Consider the following 19097-nt stretch of genomic DNA (forward strand, 5'->3'; position numbering starts at 1 on the left):
AATTGTTTTTTTACTACTCTTATTAGCCATAGTCCATCTCCCCTTCCCCCTAAAGGATAGTACATTGGGCCTTTGTTTATAAAGTTTGGAGACCCCTGATCTTTAGTGTGCTGTTAGCATGAGTCACCTTCCTGATAATTTCCTGACACCAAGAGAAAATGGTGACAGGGAAGGGACCTCCAGTACACAGACTGGGATTGACAGCCTCAGCTCCTTTGCTGTGTGAAGGGGGTGTGTTTCCCTCCAATCAGCTCTTCTCACTGAGCTCTGCAGAGTCGGTGTAACTCCAGTTTCTTACAGCTCAGACAAGCTTTATAAATTCTGGGCTTTGATCGGATGTAGAGAACAAAAAGCCTCAGATAAACAGGTACAACTTATGCAGCAGGATTTGTTTCACACGAGCCAGTCACAATACTGGGTATATGTAAGGGTTTACAATCATTTTATTGAAATGCTGTTTCAAAAAGGAAAGCTATAGTATCTTATCCTCACATCTGTGTTTTATGTAATATTTATAAATCTATATTTGCCTGTAAAACCTCTTGTGTAAATGAGACTTTTGTGATGTATGATTGCATCTTAACATTTCTAAAATCATTTTTTTTTTCTTTCTAGGGACTCCTATTATAACCATGGCACCAGCAAAGAAAAGAGGAAACCGTGGACAGAAAAATCGTAGTGTAAAAAATGAGAAGTTGGCATCGTTTATTAGAGATTTTGACAGTCAAGGTAGAGTTATATTGCATAGCATCTGCTGTAATCCCTTTAAAGTTTGGTTTTGGAAATTTTAATTAATTTAATTAGTGGATCTTGGGCATACATTTTTATTTTTTTTTTTTTGCAGGTTTTTTTTTTTTTTTTTTTTTTAGTCTTTTCACTGCCACTGACAGTAGGGAAATAGCAAAAAAGAACAGCTTGCAGCTGTCCAGCTTAAGTATCCCTTGCGCTTCAGTAATCATAAACTTGCGCTCAAATTGGGACTAAGTAGTATAAGGCTCTAATCACACCTATGCAGGTGCAACAGTGTGCATGTGTTTTTGTACGTTTAGGGCAGCCCATTTGTTTGTACATTCACCCTGCACCATACCAAAACACTTGATACTCTGTTACCATGCGTTTTGGTATAGGATTTTATGTGGCAAAAAAATTGCACCCAAGTTGATATTAAAAAGTGATATCAAATAATTTGTATATGCGCTCCTAGGTCGCAGGATACCTAGGCGCAAAGTGAGTAATTAAAGTTGCCACATCCTTGATAATGGAATTGGAAAAATAGAAAGAAAGGAATTTGGACTTTATTGGCACCAGTATTAAAATGTATATTTTTATTAGAAAATCACAAGAAACATTTATAACAGAGACAGAAAAAGGATATATAAAAATAACAAACATACAATTTACATACAATAAAATAAGGCGGCAAAGCCTCAAGGCGGTGTGCAATAAAATCGCACAACCTAGTAGGTATTTTATGATTATAACAACAATCACATGTGTCACAGAGTAACCTGTATTCATAAGGCGGCCATAGAGAGGGGTATACAACCGTCTCTGGAGGATAATAATGGGGCCGGGTGGGAAAAGACCCAAAGGCCTAGAAGTCCAGAAAGGATAACGAGGTAGGTATCTCCCATCCGGGGGGGGTGTTTTTGGTCGTTTGGCCTGGAGCAAATCTCTGCCTGAACACACCAGGATCTATAGGTATACGAGGTGTACCTACCTCGTTATCCTTTCTGGACTTCTAGGCCTTTGGGTCTTTTCCCACCCGGCCTCATTATTATCCTCTTTTTACTGGGTTTGTCCGGGATTCTACCAGGACCTATGTCATATGATGAACCAAGTTTTATATAGCCTTGTTAAATCTGGCATATGTATTAGGCAGTTTGCTCCAATTCCAACGAACCAACCCCCTCGTTATTTTCTATAGCCTATCAGGCTCATTTCATTATAAAGATTTATCACCTGAACCCTTTTCAGATGTTTGCTTATACCACGTGCTCCAGAAGAAGCTTACAATGTTAAGCGAAAAATGTAGGGCAACTTGGATTTAACTCAACATCTGCTTATTTGCATTGTACAGACGACCTCCAGAGACGGTTGTATACCCCTCTCTATGGCCGCCTTATGAATACAGGTTACTCCGTGACACATGTGATTGTTGTTCTAATCATAAAATACCTACTAGGTTGTGCGATTTTATTGCACACCGCCTTGAGGCTTTGCCGCCTTATTTTATTGTATGTAAATTGTATGTTTGTTATTTTTATATATCCTTTTTCTGTCTCTGTTATAAATGTTTCTTGTGATTTTCTAATAAAAATATACATTTTTAATACTGGTGCCAATAAAGTCCAAATTCCTTTCTTTCTATTTTTCCGATATTAAAAAGTGTGCGCGTTCATTTTTTTTGCCTGTGAATCAGAAATGACATCACTGCACTTGTGCTTCATTGAAAGCTACAATTCCCTCTGCTGAGGTATCAGATGGGACTTGGAAGTCTCTCCATTCACAGATCTTTGTGAGATTGGGTGGTTTGGGGGTGGGGGGCTGCAAACTCTGACCCTAAATATGGGTGTAAAATGAAACCTAGTCAGAAAGGTGAACTTGATTTTCTCCATACTTGCCTGTCCAACAGTCCTGTGCAGGCATCTTCTTCTGAGTGCTGGTATCCAGGTCTCCTTGTTGGCTGGCAGAGGATGACGGCACTTCTGCGCAGGATGCAGTCTTCCTGATGCTCTGAGATTGGCCTTGCACTGTAAGCTTAGCAGCCCATGCACAGCTCATTTTACAGTGCCAAAGCAGACAGTGAGCAGGCAGGTAGGGATATTTTATTGCAGAAGAGACGGTGTATGTGCAATAAAATATCCCTACCTGCCTGCTCACCGTCTGCTCTGTCTGTGTCTTGTGATGTACGATTAAGAAATATTAGGAGTTTTGGGTTACTGGTAAAATAATTTTCTTAGAGTACAGTACCCTCCCCCCCTGGTCTGTTACTCATCGCTTGCTACAGAACTGAGGCTTAGCTTAGCTGTGCTGTAAGGGGTTATAATTGGGCAGGGGTTCCTGTGTTTTTGGCAAATATTCATTTACCTGAAGGTGGCAGCATAACTCAAGTAGTCATGTATATGAACTGAATTCTGTGGCCTCTGTCTGCAGCCTTAGAGACTCTGGCGTCCAAAGTGGACCTTGTAATGAAGCAAGTTGCTACTCAAAAAAGACCAATGCCCTCTCAGTCCTCTGATTTTCGGAGCCTGATATGGTTGCCACGGACAACGCTCCCCCTGAGGGGTCCCTGTCCTCACAGTCAGATAATGAGGAGAATGAGTCCTCCTGAACTGCAGCACGGGAACGTGCTCTGGTGGAAGCACTGATTCGTTCAATGAGGGAAACATTGAAATTGGATGATGAGCCCACACAGTCAGAAAAGCGGGTTGACTTTGGCTCCCGCAAAGCCCAGAAGTCGGGTCAGGTTTCTCCTTGTCCCGAGGGATTTCATGAAATCGTGAATGAACAATGGCGGCGCATTAGGCACATGCTGGTGGTGCCCAAGCGTTTTCTGCGCCGCTATCCTTTTGCGTTCTCGGTTTCCAATCGCGGGACGGTGTCCCCTAAGGTGGATCACACTGTTTCTCGGTTAAATGAATCCACTGTAGTCCCCGTAGAAGATTCCCCAGTGTTTAAGGACCCGGTGAACAGGCGTATGGAGGCACTTTCTTGCCACTTACACTTAGTGGCAGGTTCGCTGCTTAAAACGTTGTTTGCATCTGTCTTGGTGTCTCAGACGGTTACAGCTTGGATCAAGGTGCTTAAAAGCAACCTGCAGGCTGAGTGGGTTCATCCTACTCTAATGGCACTCGCGGATTAGATGGCCCAGGCCTTGGTGTACGTGTATAATGCAGCCCTGGACGAGGCACCTCTGGTTGCCAGTGTCTGGGGTAGGGCTCGCATTTGGTGTTAGGTAATGTGGGTCCTGAGCGGTCCGCGAAGCTGCACTTCCGCATTCAGCTCACATTGCGTGGCATGGTGTGGCTGAAGAGCTTGTGGGCGGACCAAGCTTCTAAGAAGGCTGTGGCTGACCTTCCCTTCTTGTGTGAATGTCTATTTAGCGAGTCATTGAATGAGTTAATCATGGACCTAACAGGGCGCAAGAGTACTCTTCTCCCACAATCCTCAAAAAGTAAGGCACCTGGCAGTAAGCTGGGGCATTCCATCAAGTGTTGCCTGGAATTCGACCCGTGTGTATTTTGTTTACTTCTTCTGAGAGATATTAAAGGAACTCTAACCACCATGACCACTTCAGTGATTTGAAGTGGTCCTGGTGGTAGGAGTCAGAAACACTGCACATGCTGGGATATTTACACTTGTGTGCTGGGGGCTAGTTGCACCCCTAGCACATGTGACGTAATGCTGGCAGAGAGTGTGAGGAGCCGCACTGGAGGACGCATGCAGAGCCGATGCTTCCTGTATCTCTCCTCACACAGGTGGAGTGCATTTGATATCCCTCTGCCTGTGACAGGACGGAGCCGGAACTATACAGATATCATCAGCTCAGTTCTGTCACAGCTGACCAACACCGTTCTTCCAGACATTCCAAGTCTCCTGCGAGGTGCAGGAGTCTCCTGCATGGGGGCGGGGCACTTGCAGGTGTCAGGGAGACCTAACCCGCATGTGGGAGACTCCCGCACCTCGCAGGAGACTTGGGATGTCTGGCGAAAAGACACCTGCCACAGTGTAACCCAGGCACCAGGCCGCTAATTCTAGTCGCCAATGCGACCTGGCGCCTGGGGTTTGTCCTGCCCAAAGCGTTTTGCAATGAAGAACCCCTATGAGGATTCCCTCCTTAAAAAATTGATGGTTCCTCTTTTAGTGGACTCCCCGGATTCCAGGTTGAATAAAGCCACCGTAATCCTGGTTGAAGAGTCCCTGGTCTTCCCAGATTCGGCTGATAGGAGGTCGGAGGCCTTGACCCGCTATATGTTTCCTGTGGCTGGTTCGCACTTAGGCCAGTATTTACTATTGCCCTGGTGTTGCAAGCTTTGACAGAGTGGGCAAAACTTCTACGCCAGGACCTGGAGGGGGAACGGATCCCCTTGCCTTTGCAGAGCTGGCGGATCATTTGGTCCAAGGGCTACAGTTTGTGAAGCCTCTTTGGATGCGGCTCCCTTGCTTTCTAAACTCTCAGTGGTGGTCCTGCGGCGCATTCTCTGGCTGAAATGTTGGTCTGCGGACCAGGCTTCTAAGAAGGCCTTATCCAATTTTTCATTTGTGGGGGGGTTCGCCTGTTTGGAGCTTCCTTGGATGACCTCATCAATAGCCTCACAGAGGGAAAGAGTACTCTTCTTCCTCAGGCTTCCAAGGGTAAGGAGTCCTGTCGCAGATGGGGGGTGTTTCTTTTTGGCTCACAAGAGGCCTTTTCATCCCTCAGGGTCTCATGACAAGGGATCAAAGCCCTTCAGAGCCCCCGCCGGGAGTTCTAAGAGGACCTAGTCTGGCAAGCCACGAGCAGGTTCTGACAGATCTGCGGACAAGGCTTCCTCTGCATGAAGGGAGGAGCCCTCACCCGTATTTGGGGAGGGGGGACGTCTTCACTGGTTTTCGGATCCGTGGACCCTCCCTGATAAAGGACAAGTGGGTCTACGAAGCCATTCGCTCCAGCTACAAGATCATACAGTGCCTTGCAAAAATATTCACCCCCCCCCCCCCCCTTGACTTTTTAACTATTTTGTTACGTTACAGCCTTCGGTTCAGTGTTTTGTTTAATCTGAATTTTATGTGATGGATCAGAACACAATAGTCTTAGTTGGTGAAGTGAATTGAGAAGAATATATATATATATATATATATATATATATATATATATATATATATATATTAAACTATTTTTTTAGAAATAGAAAACTGAAAATTGGCCTATGCGTAGGTATTCACCCTCTTTGTTGTGAAGCCCATGAAAAGCTCTGGTGCAACCAATTATCTTCAGAAGTCACATAATTAGTGAAATGATGTCCACCTGTGTGCAATCTAAGTGCCACATCTTCTGTCATTACATATACACACCTTTTTTGAAAGGCCCCAGAGGCTGCAACACCTAAGCAAGGGGCACCACTAACCAAACATTGCCAGGAACTCTCCAAACAAGTAAGGGAAAATGTTGTTGAGAAGTACAAGTCGGGGTTAGGTTATAAAAAAAAAAAAAAATATCCACCATCAAATCTATCATAACCAAATGGAAAGAACATAGCACAACAGCAAACCTGCCAAGAGACGGTCGCCTACCAAGGCTCACGGACCGGGCAGAGTTCCACAGCAGAGACTAGAGTATCTGTACATAGGACGACAATAAGTTGTACGCTCCATAGACTTGGGCTTTATGGCAGAGTGGCCAGAAGAAAGCCATTACTTTCAGCAAAAAACAAAATGGCACATTTTGAGTTTGCGAAAAGGCATGTGGGAGACTCCCAAAATGTATGGCGGAAGGTGCTCTGGTCTGATGAGACTAAAATTGAACTTTTCGGCCATCAAAGAAAACGCTATGTCTGTCCCAAACCCAACACATCACATCATCCAAAGAACACCATCCCCACAGTGAAATATGGTGGTGGCAGCATTATGCTGTGGGGATGTTTTTTTAGCAGCCGGGACTGGGAAATTGGTCAGAGTTGAGGGAAAGATGGATGGTGCTAAATACAGGGAAATTCTTGAGCGAAACCTGTACCACTCTGTGATTTGAGTGATTTGAGGCTAGGACGGAGGTTCACCTTCCAGCAGGACAATGACCCCAAACGCACTGCTAAAGCAACACTTGAGTGGTTTAAGGGGAAACATGTAAATGTGTTGAAATGGCCTAGTCAAAGCCCAGACCTCAATCCAAAAGAAAATCTGTGGTCAGACTTAAAGATTGCTGTTCACAAGCGAAAACCATCCAACTTGAAGGAGCTGGAGCAGTTTTGCAAAGAGGAATGGGCAAAAATCCCAGTGGTAAGATGTGGCAAGCTCATAGAGACTTATCCAAAGCGCCTTGGAGCTGTGATTGCCGCAAAAGGTGGCTCTTCAAAGTGCTGAATTTAGGGGGGTGAATAGTTATGTACATTGACTTTTTCTGTTATTTTGTCCTATTTGTTTTCTTCACAAAAAAAAAAAAAAATCTTCAAAGTTGTCGGCATGTTCTGTAAATTAAATGATGCAAATCCTCAAACAATCCATGTTTAATTCCAGGTTGTGAGGCAACAAAACACGAAAATGCCAAGGGGGTGAATACTTTTGCAAGGCACTATGCTCCGGACAGTTTCTTCCCTTCCGACCTGCACTTTTCCCCAGATTGCTTAGAGGGGATCTCTTTGGGGCAGTGCAAGACTTGTTACTTCAAGGGGTGATTATCCCATTTCCGACATCAGAACGTTTTCAAGGTTTTTACTCAAACCTGTTTACAGTTCTTAGGAAGGAAGGCAAGGTGCATCCAATTCTGGACCTCAAGGCGCTTAACTGCTTTGTGTGGTACAGAAGTTTAGAATGTAATCCACTCGCATGGTGGTGGCGTCCTTGCATCAGGGGGATTTCCTCGCCTCCATCGACATCAGGGATGCCTACCTACACATCCCAATATGTGTCGGCCACCTGCGCTTCCTCCGCTTTGCCGTGGGCGAGGAGCATTTTTAGTTTATGGTGTTACTTTTTTTGGTCCCGCCTCTGCTCCTCGGGTCTTCACAATAGTGGCCCTGGTGCTAGCATTGCTACGTCAGCGGGGATAGCGGTACTGGGGCACCTGGACGATCTGCTTTTACAAGTTTTCAATTGCTCCGTTGGGCAACTTGGAGATTACTCTGCAAACTCTGAGGAAGTTTGGTTGGATTCTGAATCTTCAGAAGTTTGCACTGGTTTCGTCCTCAAGCCTGGGTCTGACTCTGGGGTCAGCCTCAGCCAGAGTGTTTCTTCCTCTGGAAAAACTTCAAGAATTGCAGGAGGCAATTCAGCTTTTGCTGTCCAGCAGATGGTCATCTCTTGCATGGGGTTACTGGGCCTTATGGTGTCTACCTTTTTGAGGCGGTCCCATTTGCACATTTCCACACGAGATCTCTGCAAAAAGAGATTCTGGTGAAATGAAACAAGAATCCTCAGTCTCTAGACAATCGGATCCTGTTGAGCCAGAGTATTAGGGGGTCCCTGGTTTGGTGGCTTCATTCTCCGGCACTTCGTCAGGGCGAATAGTTCCTTCCCTTGTACTGGATGATCGTCACCACGGACGCCAGCCTGTCTGGGTGGGGAGGCGTCCTTGGCACAGATTTCTCAGGGGGTCTGGACTCTGGTGGGTCTGGACTCTGGAGAGTCCAGGCTACCGATCAATGTACTGGAACTTCGAGCAATCAGACTGTCTGGATCATTGCACATGTCGTCTCCAGGGGTGTCCGGTACGGACTTAATCGAACAAGGCCGTGGCCTATGTCAATCACCAAGGGGACACCAGAAGTGTCCTAGTGGCTTGGGAAGTAGCCGGCATTCTAAGGTGTGCAGGACGATTCTTTCCAGCCCTCTCTGCTGTGCACATTCCAGGGGTGGAAAATTGGCAGGCGGATTACCTCAGTCGACAGGCGTTGGCGCAGGGGGAATGGTCACTTCATCTGGAGGTGTTTCATCAGTTGTGTCTCCGTTGGGGTACTCCTGAGGTGGATCTTTTGGCCCCTTGCTTCAACAGGAAAGTGCAGTCGTTTGTGGCACGGTCCCGGGATCCTCTAGCCGACACCACAGATGCATTAGTGGCTCCTTTTTGGGTAAATATCGTCTGATTTACGCTTTTCCTCCTCTTAAGCTTCTGTCACGACTCCTGGCAAAGATCGAGGCTGAAGGCTTTCCGGTCATCCTAGTTGCTCCAGACTGGCCTCGCCGGTCTTGGTACGCTGATCTGGTATGGCTGGTTGCTGATGCTATTTGGAGACTTCCTCTCAGGGAAAATCTGTTGTCGCAAGGGCTATCCTGCTTGTATATTCGCTGGCTTTGACGGCTTGGCTGTTGAAAGCCAGGTGCTAAAGGATAGTGGCTTATCTGAGTCGGTGATTCCTACACTATTAAAAGCTAGAAAATTTACTTCTAGGAAGATTTTCCATTGTACTTAGACGTACATTGCATGGTGTGAATCCCTCAGGGTTCACCCTCGCTCCTTTTCAGTGACTGATCTTGGCCTTCCTCCAACGTGGGGTTGAGCAGCGCCTGGTCTTCAGTATCCTCAATGGCCAGGTTTGGGCTTTGGTGGCTTTCTTTCAGCGTCTGTTGGCCACACACTCCTTGGTGCGTACCTTTCTCCAGGGAGTGAGACTCTTGGTCCCTCCAGTGCGGTCTCCATTGCCGCCGTGGGACCTCAATTTGGTGTTGTCAGTTCTCCAGAATCCTCCCTTTTGAAAACATTTGGGAGGTTCCCCTGCTTACATTGTCCCAGAAAGTGGCCTTTTTGGTAGCTGTTACTTCTACGAGCAGGATGTCGGAGCTGGCGGCGCTGTCTTGTCGTTTGCCTTACCTGGTGGTTCACAGGGATCTTCAGAGTTCTTTGTCCATGTCGGTTGTTCCTTCCAAAGATCGTGTCTGATTTTCATTTGAATGAAGACATTGTGTTGCCCTCCCTGTGCCCCAGGCCTACGCCTCCTAAGGAAATTGCCTTGCATTCTCTGAATGTGGTTCTGGCAAGAAGGGTGTACCTGGCAGCTACAGAGTCTTTTAGAAAGTTAGGCTCACTATTTGTCCTCACGGATGGATCTCGCAAAAGGTTGACTGCTTCTGCTGCAACTATTTCCAGATGGTTCAGGATTTTTTCATTAAGGGTTAGGTTCCTCCTTTTTCTGTTAAGGCGCACTCTACTCGGGCGCTTAGTGCCTCCTGGACCTTCTGTCATCAGGCATCAGTGATGCAGGTTTGCAAGGCGGCTACCTGGTCGTCTGTGCACACTTTCACAAAGTTGTATTAGGTGGATGTGTTGGCATCTGCCGATGCTTCCTTCGGCCGCAAGGTTTTGCAGGCTGTGGTTTAGAGGACCTGGTCCTCTTTGAGGGTGTTTTTAATTTTTTTTTCAGGAGAGCTCCAGTTTTTGGTTGAGCTCCATGTTACCTGGTTGGCTTTGTTTAGCCTTGGGAAGTTATTTATTTTTTTTCTTGCTGTTCCCACCTCTCATGTTTGACACTGCTTTGGGACGTCCCACGTAGTCAAGAAGATGAGGAGCTGTGTCCGTCAATGAACGAAAGAGACAATGCGATTTTTGACTTGCCGTAAAGGCCATTTCTCTGATGTTCATTGACGGACACAGCACCTACCCCTCTATGGAGTTTGTTTTTTTTCTTATGACACTGCTTGTAATAAAATTAAGTACCTATAGCAGAGTGGGAGTATACGCCCTGGGACTGCCCCATAGGCATAGTCGTTTTTTTTCCTGCATTTATTTTATTTTTTCCTAGGACAAAAAGATCTAGCAAAAAAAAAAAAATTACTTTTGACCGCTGTTAGTGTAAATCAAAACACCAGTGTCTCTGTAGAAAAGTATACATTTATACACTGTAGTTTGTTGTGTGTATGAGATTAAAATTACAATTGTAGTGTTACAAAGCATGGAAAAGGAATTTTATTTAATGTGATATGAATAAAAAATACATAAACGTTCATGACTGAAAAGACACAAAGTCAATTAAAACAGCTCGAGAGTGCAGAGGTTGAAGGTGTTAATATGGTGTGATTTAGGGCCATCGAAGTGTTAAAAAATTAGGAGTACATTTTATTTAAATTTCTCGTCGCACCTAAACTGAGCATTTTGCTGATCAGAGCAGCGGGAGGGAAAGTGGCCATCGGGGTAGCCCACAGAAAAGGTCTCACAGGCTGCCAATTGGACGTCCCTACTTTACGCTCTACTGTGCATTTTGGCATTGTAGATATTTGTATGTCTTACAGACACCTGTGTGCACTGAATTGCCATGTTTATTTGTTAAGCTCAGGCGATTTTAATGCCTCCTTTTTTTTTTTTTTTTCCCCTGTGTTTTGGAGTGTGAAAATACCTTCAACTGGATCTGTGGTTTGATCTGTTTTGTGATAGGTGTATACTTATTGATGTTAAATTGTAGTTTTCACAAAGGTTTCGTTAATAGTATTTTAATGTTGGCAGAATATCACTACATTGCCATGCACTTAATCCGCTTAAAATTAAGCATTTCAAATGGTAAAGTGTAATGATCTGTGCACCTTATTGGTATTAAAGAAATTGCTTCTCTCTTTTCTTCATCTAGTCAAGGCAATTGTAGAGGAATTAAAATCTGCGGTTATTAGCAATGTGAAGGAAGTGGATACCCTGTACAATATCGAACTCGTCAAGCTACCTGCAGCTATCAAAGAAATGCGCTGGCTTGATTATTTTGGTAAGCCTTCATTTAAGTTTTTTTTTTTTTTTTCGTTTTCCCTTTTTGTTTTTTTGTTTTTTTTTCCCTCCATGGCACATTTCTGTTAAATATACTTTTTCTTTTTTCTATGGATGATTACTATTCAGATAAGAAATTACTGAAATGTTGTTTAATCTGTATTTGGTAAAGAAGATTTAAAGCTAAAGTGTAATATATCCCTTGGAAGCTATAATACAGTTTTTATGAATGGAGGAGGGAGGTGGAAAGGTGGGCAATGGCACTCTTGATGAATGACTGTCACAGGTCCCTCGGCTCCAATAACACTGTAGCACCAGAAAATTGCCGCTGCTGGGTTAGGGGGAATTTAATTGAAGGATTTTAACTAAAGCAGCAGCTAACAGCACAAAAGACACTTTGCATAGATTGTAAATATTGTCCCTTGTGCTGATTGAAAGAAAAAAAAAAAAACATTTCTGATTAAACTTTTTTGATCTGTTCATGAAATGCTTCAGAAAATGTGAAATAAGACATGAGAACAGGTCCATGTTTTTAGGTGTTTATATAACAAGTATTAAGTGTTGTGTTTTATTTTATTTTTTTTTTTCTCTTAGCAAAAGGTGGGAGGATGAAAGCTTTTCAGGCAGCTACAACGGTAAGCCAAGTTTTCTAGGATTGCATAAAACATTTCATACCTGTGAGATATGTCAAGGAATCTCTAGATTTATGTCTTTTTTTTTATTTGCCGGTCAACCCTTTTTTTCTCCTTCGTTCATTGACGGACACAGCTCCTGGTTTTCATAACCATTGGGTTATATTGCCCCCTATAGGAGTAGGACACTAGGCAGGAATAAGTTCTGACTACACCCATGGGCAGTCCCCGAGGGGGGGGGGGGTGTACTCCATTTTGTTGTAACCTGTGTGTTCTATACACGGTGGCCATGTTTGTGTAGTCTGGCAGCCATTTTCTGTTGTTTGCCATTAAAAATAGCAGGGACCATGACAGTGGAGCCCTCTGGGCAGCGATTTCGGTGGTAGGAGCCCCTCCCTATACCCTGGTGCTGACTCCTGGATCGCTTTACTTCCTGATTGCAGCTCGTGTAGTGCAGATTATCCTGGTGGCTGCAGTTGCTTGTCTTTGCGGGTGGTGAGTCTGGTGGGGTCCTCTCCCTCTCTGCTGAAAATTGCTGGTGCTTTGTGCCTGGCGACTGGGTGGTGCTGCCAGCGCGGTGGGGGTTGTCCCTTGGCAATGTTACTTTTTTGTGAGGGTCCACTGGTGACTCATGGAATCTTTGGAGCACACTTCCCCACCTTATCCCTTCTCTGAGGCTGCAGGACCCTCCGGGTCCCAACCATCCATCCATGCGCTGACCGCGGTCCTGGAGTCCCTTGTGCCCTGGGTGGAGGTGGCTTGCGGGCGATGGGTCTAGCAAAATGTGCCCCCAGTCTTCCCTTGCCTCATCTGTTTAATCAGATCCTGAATCTGATTCGCCCCCCGCGGACATGGGCACCCTGCTGAGTCTGCAACTACGCGCCTGGAATCCTCTGACAGTGAGGATGATTCCTCCACGTCTGTGACCGCACACAAAAAGGCGCTGGTGGATGCACTGATTGTATCTGTGCGTGAGAGCCTGAAGATGGAAGATGCAGCTAAGGCTGCGACGGAGGCGCAGGTACCCTTTGGCACTCACAAGCCATCCAGAGTAGCAAAGGGGTTTCCTTTCCCTGCCTATTTTGACAGAATTGTCGCTAAAGAATGGGGATGACCCCATGGGGTCTCTAAGCACTTTACTAGGCATTACCTCTGAGGAGTCCCTTAAGTGGACTGTGCCGCCAGTGGGGGACCCTCCGGTTTCCAGATTAAACAAGGCAACCATGATTCCGGGTTAAAGGGTCCCCGGACTTTAAGCATCTGGCTGACCGGAAGGCAGAGGCTGTCTCCCTCCATGTGTACTCTCGGGCTGGTTCGGCAATGAGGCCAGTATTCACCATTGACCTAGGGTCGCACACTCTGACCGAGTGGGCCAAGCTCTTACGCTGTGACCTGGAAGGGGAACTGCTCCCCCCTGCATTTGCCGAGCTGGCAGAACAGCTGGTCTAGGGGCTGCAGTTTATCTGTGATGCCTCTTTGGATGCGGCTCTCCTGATGGCTTGCCTCTCTGTTTTGGCAGTGGTCCTTTGGCGTGTCTTCAGCATGAAGTTGCACCCTCACTGTTATCGGGGGTGGGGGGACGTCTTTGCTGGTTTCCAGACCTGTGGACTTCCCTAGTGCAAGACAAGTGGGTCCACTAAGTCATTTGGTCCGACTACAAGATTGAGTTTTGCTCTTGTCCCCCGGCAAGGTTTTTTCCTTCCAACCTGAGCCTGTCCCCAGACTGCTTATAGGGCCTATTTTGGGGCAGTACAAGACCTGTTCCTTCAAGGGGTGATTGACCCAGTTCTGACTTCAGAACGTGTTCAGGTTATTTTACTCAAACCTGTTCCCAGGAAGGAAGGCAAAGTGCGTCCAATCCTGGACCTCAAGGGGCTAAACTGCTTTGTGGGGGTACAGAAGTTCAGAATGGAGTCCATTCGACCGGTGGTGGCATCCCTTTGTCAGGGGGATTTCCTTGCCTCTATCGATATTAAGGATGCCTACCTTCACATTCCAATATGTGCCAGTCACCAGCGTTTTCTCCACTTTGCTGTGGGAGAGGAGCATTATCCGTTTGTGGCGTTACCCTTTTGGTCTCGTCTCCGCTCTTTGGGTTTTCACAAAAGTGTTAGCCCCGGTGCTAGGCTTGCTACACCAACGGGGGATTGCGGTACTGGGCTACTTGAACAATCTCCTCCTGCGAGCAGAATCTCCCTCTGCTCTGGTAGACAACCTGGAGGTCACAATACGAATACGGAGTTCAGCTGGATTCTAAACTTTAAGAAGTCTGCTCTGGTTCCATACATGAAGCTGGGCTATCTGGGCCTGACTCTGGACTCAGTCTTAGCCAGAGTGTTCCTTGCTCTGGACAAACTCCAAAAATTGCAGGCTGCAATTCGCCTCCTGCTGTCCAACAGATGGTCGTCCCTCCGGACTTTCATGCGGGTGCGGGGCCTGATGGTGTCTACCTTCGCGGCAGTTCCATTTGCACAGTTCCATACTAGGTCCCTGCAAAGATTCTCACCAAATGGGACAAGACTCCTCAGTCTCTGGAAAATCAGATCCAGCGGAGTCTGAATGAGGGAATCATTGATATGGTGGCTTCGTTCTCCGGCATTTCGGCTGGGAAAATCCTTCCTCATTTGTGTTGGACAGTGGTCACCACGGATGCCAGCCTGTCCGGCTAGGGTGGCGTCCACAGCAAGCATTCTGCTCAGGGGATCTGGACGCTGGAAGACTCCAGACTACCGATCAATGTCTTGGAACTCTGAGCAATCCGACTGGGTCTGGATCATTGGATGGTTCATCTTCAGGGTTGTCCAGTGCGCATTCAATTAGACAATGCCATGGCTTCTGTCACTCACCAAGGGGGCACAAAAAGTGTCCTGGCAGCTCTGGAGGTAGACGGCATTCTAAGGCGGGCAGAACGGTTCATTCCAGCCCTCTCCACCGTACACATTCCCAGGGGGAAAAATTGGCAGGCGGATTACCTCAGTCGGCAGGTGTTGGACCCTTTTTGAATGCCAGGAAGTCGACATCTAGGAAGATCTATCGTCGTACGAGGAAATTGTACATTTCATGGTGTGAATTGCTGCATCTGCACCCTCGCTTGTCCTCAATATAGCTAGGGTTTTGGCATTTTTACGTAAAGGGGTTGGGCACTAATCAAGGGCCAGGTGTCAGCCTTGGCTATTTACTTCCAACGTTAGTTGGCTGCTAATAGTTTCTTTCACACTTTCATTCAAAGGGTGCGTCATCTGGCTCCTCCGCGGAGATCCCCGTTACTGCCGTGGGATCTTAATCTGGTTTTGTCTGTTCTTCAAAAGCCTCTTTTGGAGAATATTAGGGAGATTTCTCTGCTTTCTTTGTCGCAGAAGGTTGCCTTCCTAGAGGCTATCACTTCTGCCCGCAGAGTCTCTGAGTTGGCGGCGCTGTCCTGTCCGCCTTATTTGGTGGGCCACAGGGATAAAGTGGTCCTCCGACCTAATCCGTCTGTTCTTCCTAAGGTGGTGTCGGATTTTCACCTGAATGAAGACATCGTGTTGCCTCCCTTATGTCCTAAGCCTAAACATCACAAGGAAATTGCTTTGCACTCTCTGGATGTGGTTCGGGCGATAAGGGTTTATCTGACGGTTACTGAGTCCTTCAAGAAGTCGGACTCTTTGTACTTCCGGTCAGTCCTCACAAAGGTTTGGCTGCGTCTGCTGCTACCATTTCGAGATGGATCAGGCAGACTGTTGTTCAGGCTTATTCAATCAAGGGTCAGGTTCCTCCTTTCCCTGTGAAGCGCATTCTACTAGACCGCTGAGTGCCTCTTGGGGCTTTTCGCCATCAGGCCTCTGTTGTACAAGTTTATAAGGCAGCGACTTGGTCGCCTGTACACACCTTTACCAAATTTTACAAGGTGGATTTGTTGGCATGTTCGGATGCCTCTTTTGGCCGCAAGGTTTTGCAGGCTGCTGTTTCATGAGAGAATGTCTTTTTGTTATTCTCTTAGGGGTCTTTTACCTGGGTGAGCTCCTGTTGTTTGGTTGAGCTCCATGTTGCCCGGTTGGCTAGGTTTAGCCTCTTGGAGTTGACATTACTGTCTGGTTGCGTTTTTTCCCACCCCTCATGCCTATACTGCTTTGGGACGTCCCACTCAGCTCATGGAGATGAGGCTGCTTCTGTCGATGGACGATAGAGAAAATAAGATTTTTGTAAGATCTTACAGTAAAATCTTTTTCTCTGATGTCCATCGACAGACACAGCACCCGCCCCTCTGTATGGGGATGGTTCTTTTGTCTTCACTGCTTGCAACTAAACTGATGTGCTGGGCTGTGGCAGTGGGGGGTTATGCCTGGAGGGACAGCACCGTGGGCATGTACATGTTAAAAGTTTTGTACGAACGTACTGCCTAGACTACTCCTGCAGTTGGCAGCATAACCCACTCAGCTCATGGAGATGAGGCTGCGTCAGTCGATGGGCAAGAGAGAAAAATATTTTATGGTAATATCTTACAAAAATCTTTTTTTTTTTTTTTTTTTTTTTTTTTTTTTTTTTTTTTTTTTTTACATAGCGTAGGCGGGGTAAGTACCAGGAGGGGGGAGGGGACATTTTCAAGAATAGTTAAGCCAGCCATAGATGGTTGGAAATTTGGCCAGTTCAGCAGGGACCAGCCGATATTTGAACCCTCTATGTGCAGGCTGATGGGTACTGGCTTGGGTACAACTAGTATGTCTGAATTTTACATGCGATTATTGGCCTGCTTTAGTGTTGGGCAGGAATTCCACTTTAAGCTCCAGCATACATTTTGACAATATTAAAAGATGCTTTCCTGAAAAAGGCTGCTTGAGTTCAGTATCTCATGCTCCAATACAGCCTTTTTCAACAAGGGTGCCGTGGCACATTAGGGTGCCTTCTAGACTCTTCAGTGGTGCCTTGGCAAAATGCCTTAAAATTGCCCAACAATTGTCAACAAACCAGAGGGTAGATCAAGGCTGCCTTTTTTTAAGCCACAGTGTTTTAAAGTGTTGCATTACAAGTTTGGGAATTGTGTTGGCCAGCTGCTAGTGTCCAACAACTGATGATGGCAAATGTTGATCAGAAGAATACCAGGCGCCTGAGAACATCCTTGTTTGCCCCTTACCTGCCCCTCTTTGTCAATACTGAGGTCACATTAGCTGGTTGAGAGAGAGAAACTGGGGCAGAAGAGAAAAGCTGGAATGCTAGTCAGTACCAATGTGCAAAGGTACATTGCATTTTTAAGAATAAATCATCTCTAATGTTGGATGTCCTATGTGTGTGCATACTGCTGCAATATGTAAAACTATTCAAGTTTTTACATTTTAGAATGGGGTGCCTTGAGATTGTGCAATATTTTAAGGGTGCCTTGACAGAAAAAAGTTTGAGAAACCCTGCTCTAATATACACACATGACTGTGTGGTCAGAGTGATTATCACATATAATCATAAGTAGCTACGTGTGTGTGTGTGTGTGTGTGTGTGTGTGTGTGTGTGTGTGTGTGTGTGTGTTTTTATGTTCTGTTAATTTGGATCTTGTAATACATATTTGTGAAATTAAAGATTTATATAAATTAAGTAGAAAGCATCCGTTTAAAAAACCTGCAACCTAAAAAAAAAGTTTAAAGTAAATTTGACCCCCATGCCATTAACCACTTGCCGACTGCTCACAGTATATTTACTGCGGCAGTCGGCCCCGGCCAGGCAGAGTGACGTAGGTCTACGTCGCTCGCCTGTCACTCCTTCTAGAGCCAATAGCGGGCGAGCGCGCGCCCGTCGAGGCTCGTTCACGGGGGAGTGCGGGAGTGTGACTGGCGGACCCGATGTCCGCCGGTCACACTACGATCGCCGGTACAGCGGGAGAAAGACAGAGCGGCTTATGTAAACAAGCCGCCTGTCAGTTCTCCCTGTGTAAAAATGAAGATCAGACGGTTCTACTATGTAGAACCGTTGATCTTTGTTTTTACACCAATAGCAATGTCCCACTACAGTTAGCACGCCCCTAGGACACACTTAACCCCTCCCTGTCCAATACAGTTAACCCCTTCCCTGCCAGTGTCATTTTTGCAGTAACAGTGCATATATATAGCACTGATTACTGCAGTAATGTCACTGGTAACCCCAAAAGTGTCAAAAATGTCAGTCAAGGGTCCAATCTGTCCGCCGCAATGTCGCAGTACCGCAAAAAAAATCGCAGATCGCCGCCATTACTCGTTAAAAAAAAAAAATGACAAAAATCTTTCCCTTTGTTAGTAAACGCGATAACTTTTGCGCAAACCAATCAAAATACGCTTTTTGAGATTTTTTTTTTTTTTTTTTTTTTTTTTTTTACCAAACATAGGTAGCGTAAAACAAATTGGCCGAAAATGTTAAAAAATTTGGATTTTTACATTTTTTTGGGGGGGAATTTCATATAAAAAAAGTGAAAAATATTGTTATTTTTGCAAAAATTACGCTATTTTTTTGTTTATAGCGCGTGATCAAAAAATCGCACAGGTGATCAAATACCACCAAAAGAAAGCTCTGTTTGTGGGAAAAAAAGGACGTGAAATTCGTTTAGGTACAGCGTCGCACCACCGCGCAATTGTCCGTTAAAGTCACGCAGTAAAAAATCGCAAAAAACCCCCTGGTCTTTTAGCAGGAAAATCCTCCGGTGGTAAAGTGGTTAAGTTACTGACAAGACGATTTGACGATAAGTAAGGTTGATGGCAGTCATTTATCAGCTATTATGATATGTGTAGCCAATTTTGGTTCTTATTTTTTGAGATCATTTTCTCTGGCATTCTCATGCCAGTTTTTAAAAGATATTGTAGCTGCCCTAGAAGCTATTCCAAGCACACATTGCTTGTCTAAAGTAATTAGCATTCTTTTGATAAACCTGTTGTCCATGCAATGTAGAGTGTTGTGTTTGCTGGCCATAGCCAATTAAATTACTTTTAGATTGTAAATTGAGGTTCTAGAAATATCTTTTGCTTTTTGGTAAAACCCCTTCACTGTTGGTATGTCTGTTCATCTGTATATCCGTAGCAATGTACTGCTTGGCACAAAGTATAGATTTATTCCGGACCAATGACCTGTCAGTTTCTTTTTGTAAGCACTGA

At 45.5% G+C, this 19097-nt stretch overlaps 1 protein-coding gene across 1 annotated transcript in view; it reads left to right on the forward strand.

Annotated features, from left to right (window-relative positions):
* CDCA8 (cell division cycle associated 8) overlaps positions 1–19097 on the forward strand; it is a 59023-nt gene that overhangs the window by 5241 nt on the left and 34685 nt on the right. Inside the window, exons 2-4 of the mRNA XM_082247826.1 lie at positions 616–729; positions 11253–11381; positions 11975–12015. Coding sequence (XP_082103952.1) covers positions 633–729; positions 11253–11381; positions 11975–12015 — 267 coding nt within the window. The 5' untranslated portion in view covers positions 616–632. The remainder of the gene's footprint in view (positions 1–615; positions 730–11252; positions 11382–11974; positions 12016–19097) is intronic.

The sequence above is a fragment of the Pelophylax lessonae genome (assembly GCF_965119305.1).
Source record: "Pelophylax lessonae genome assembly, chromosome: 2".
Lineage (NCBI taxonomy): Eukaryota > Metazoa > Chordata > Amphibia > Anura > Ranidae > Pelophylax > Pelophylax lessonae.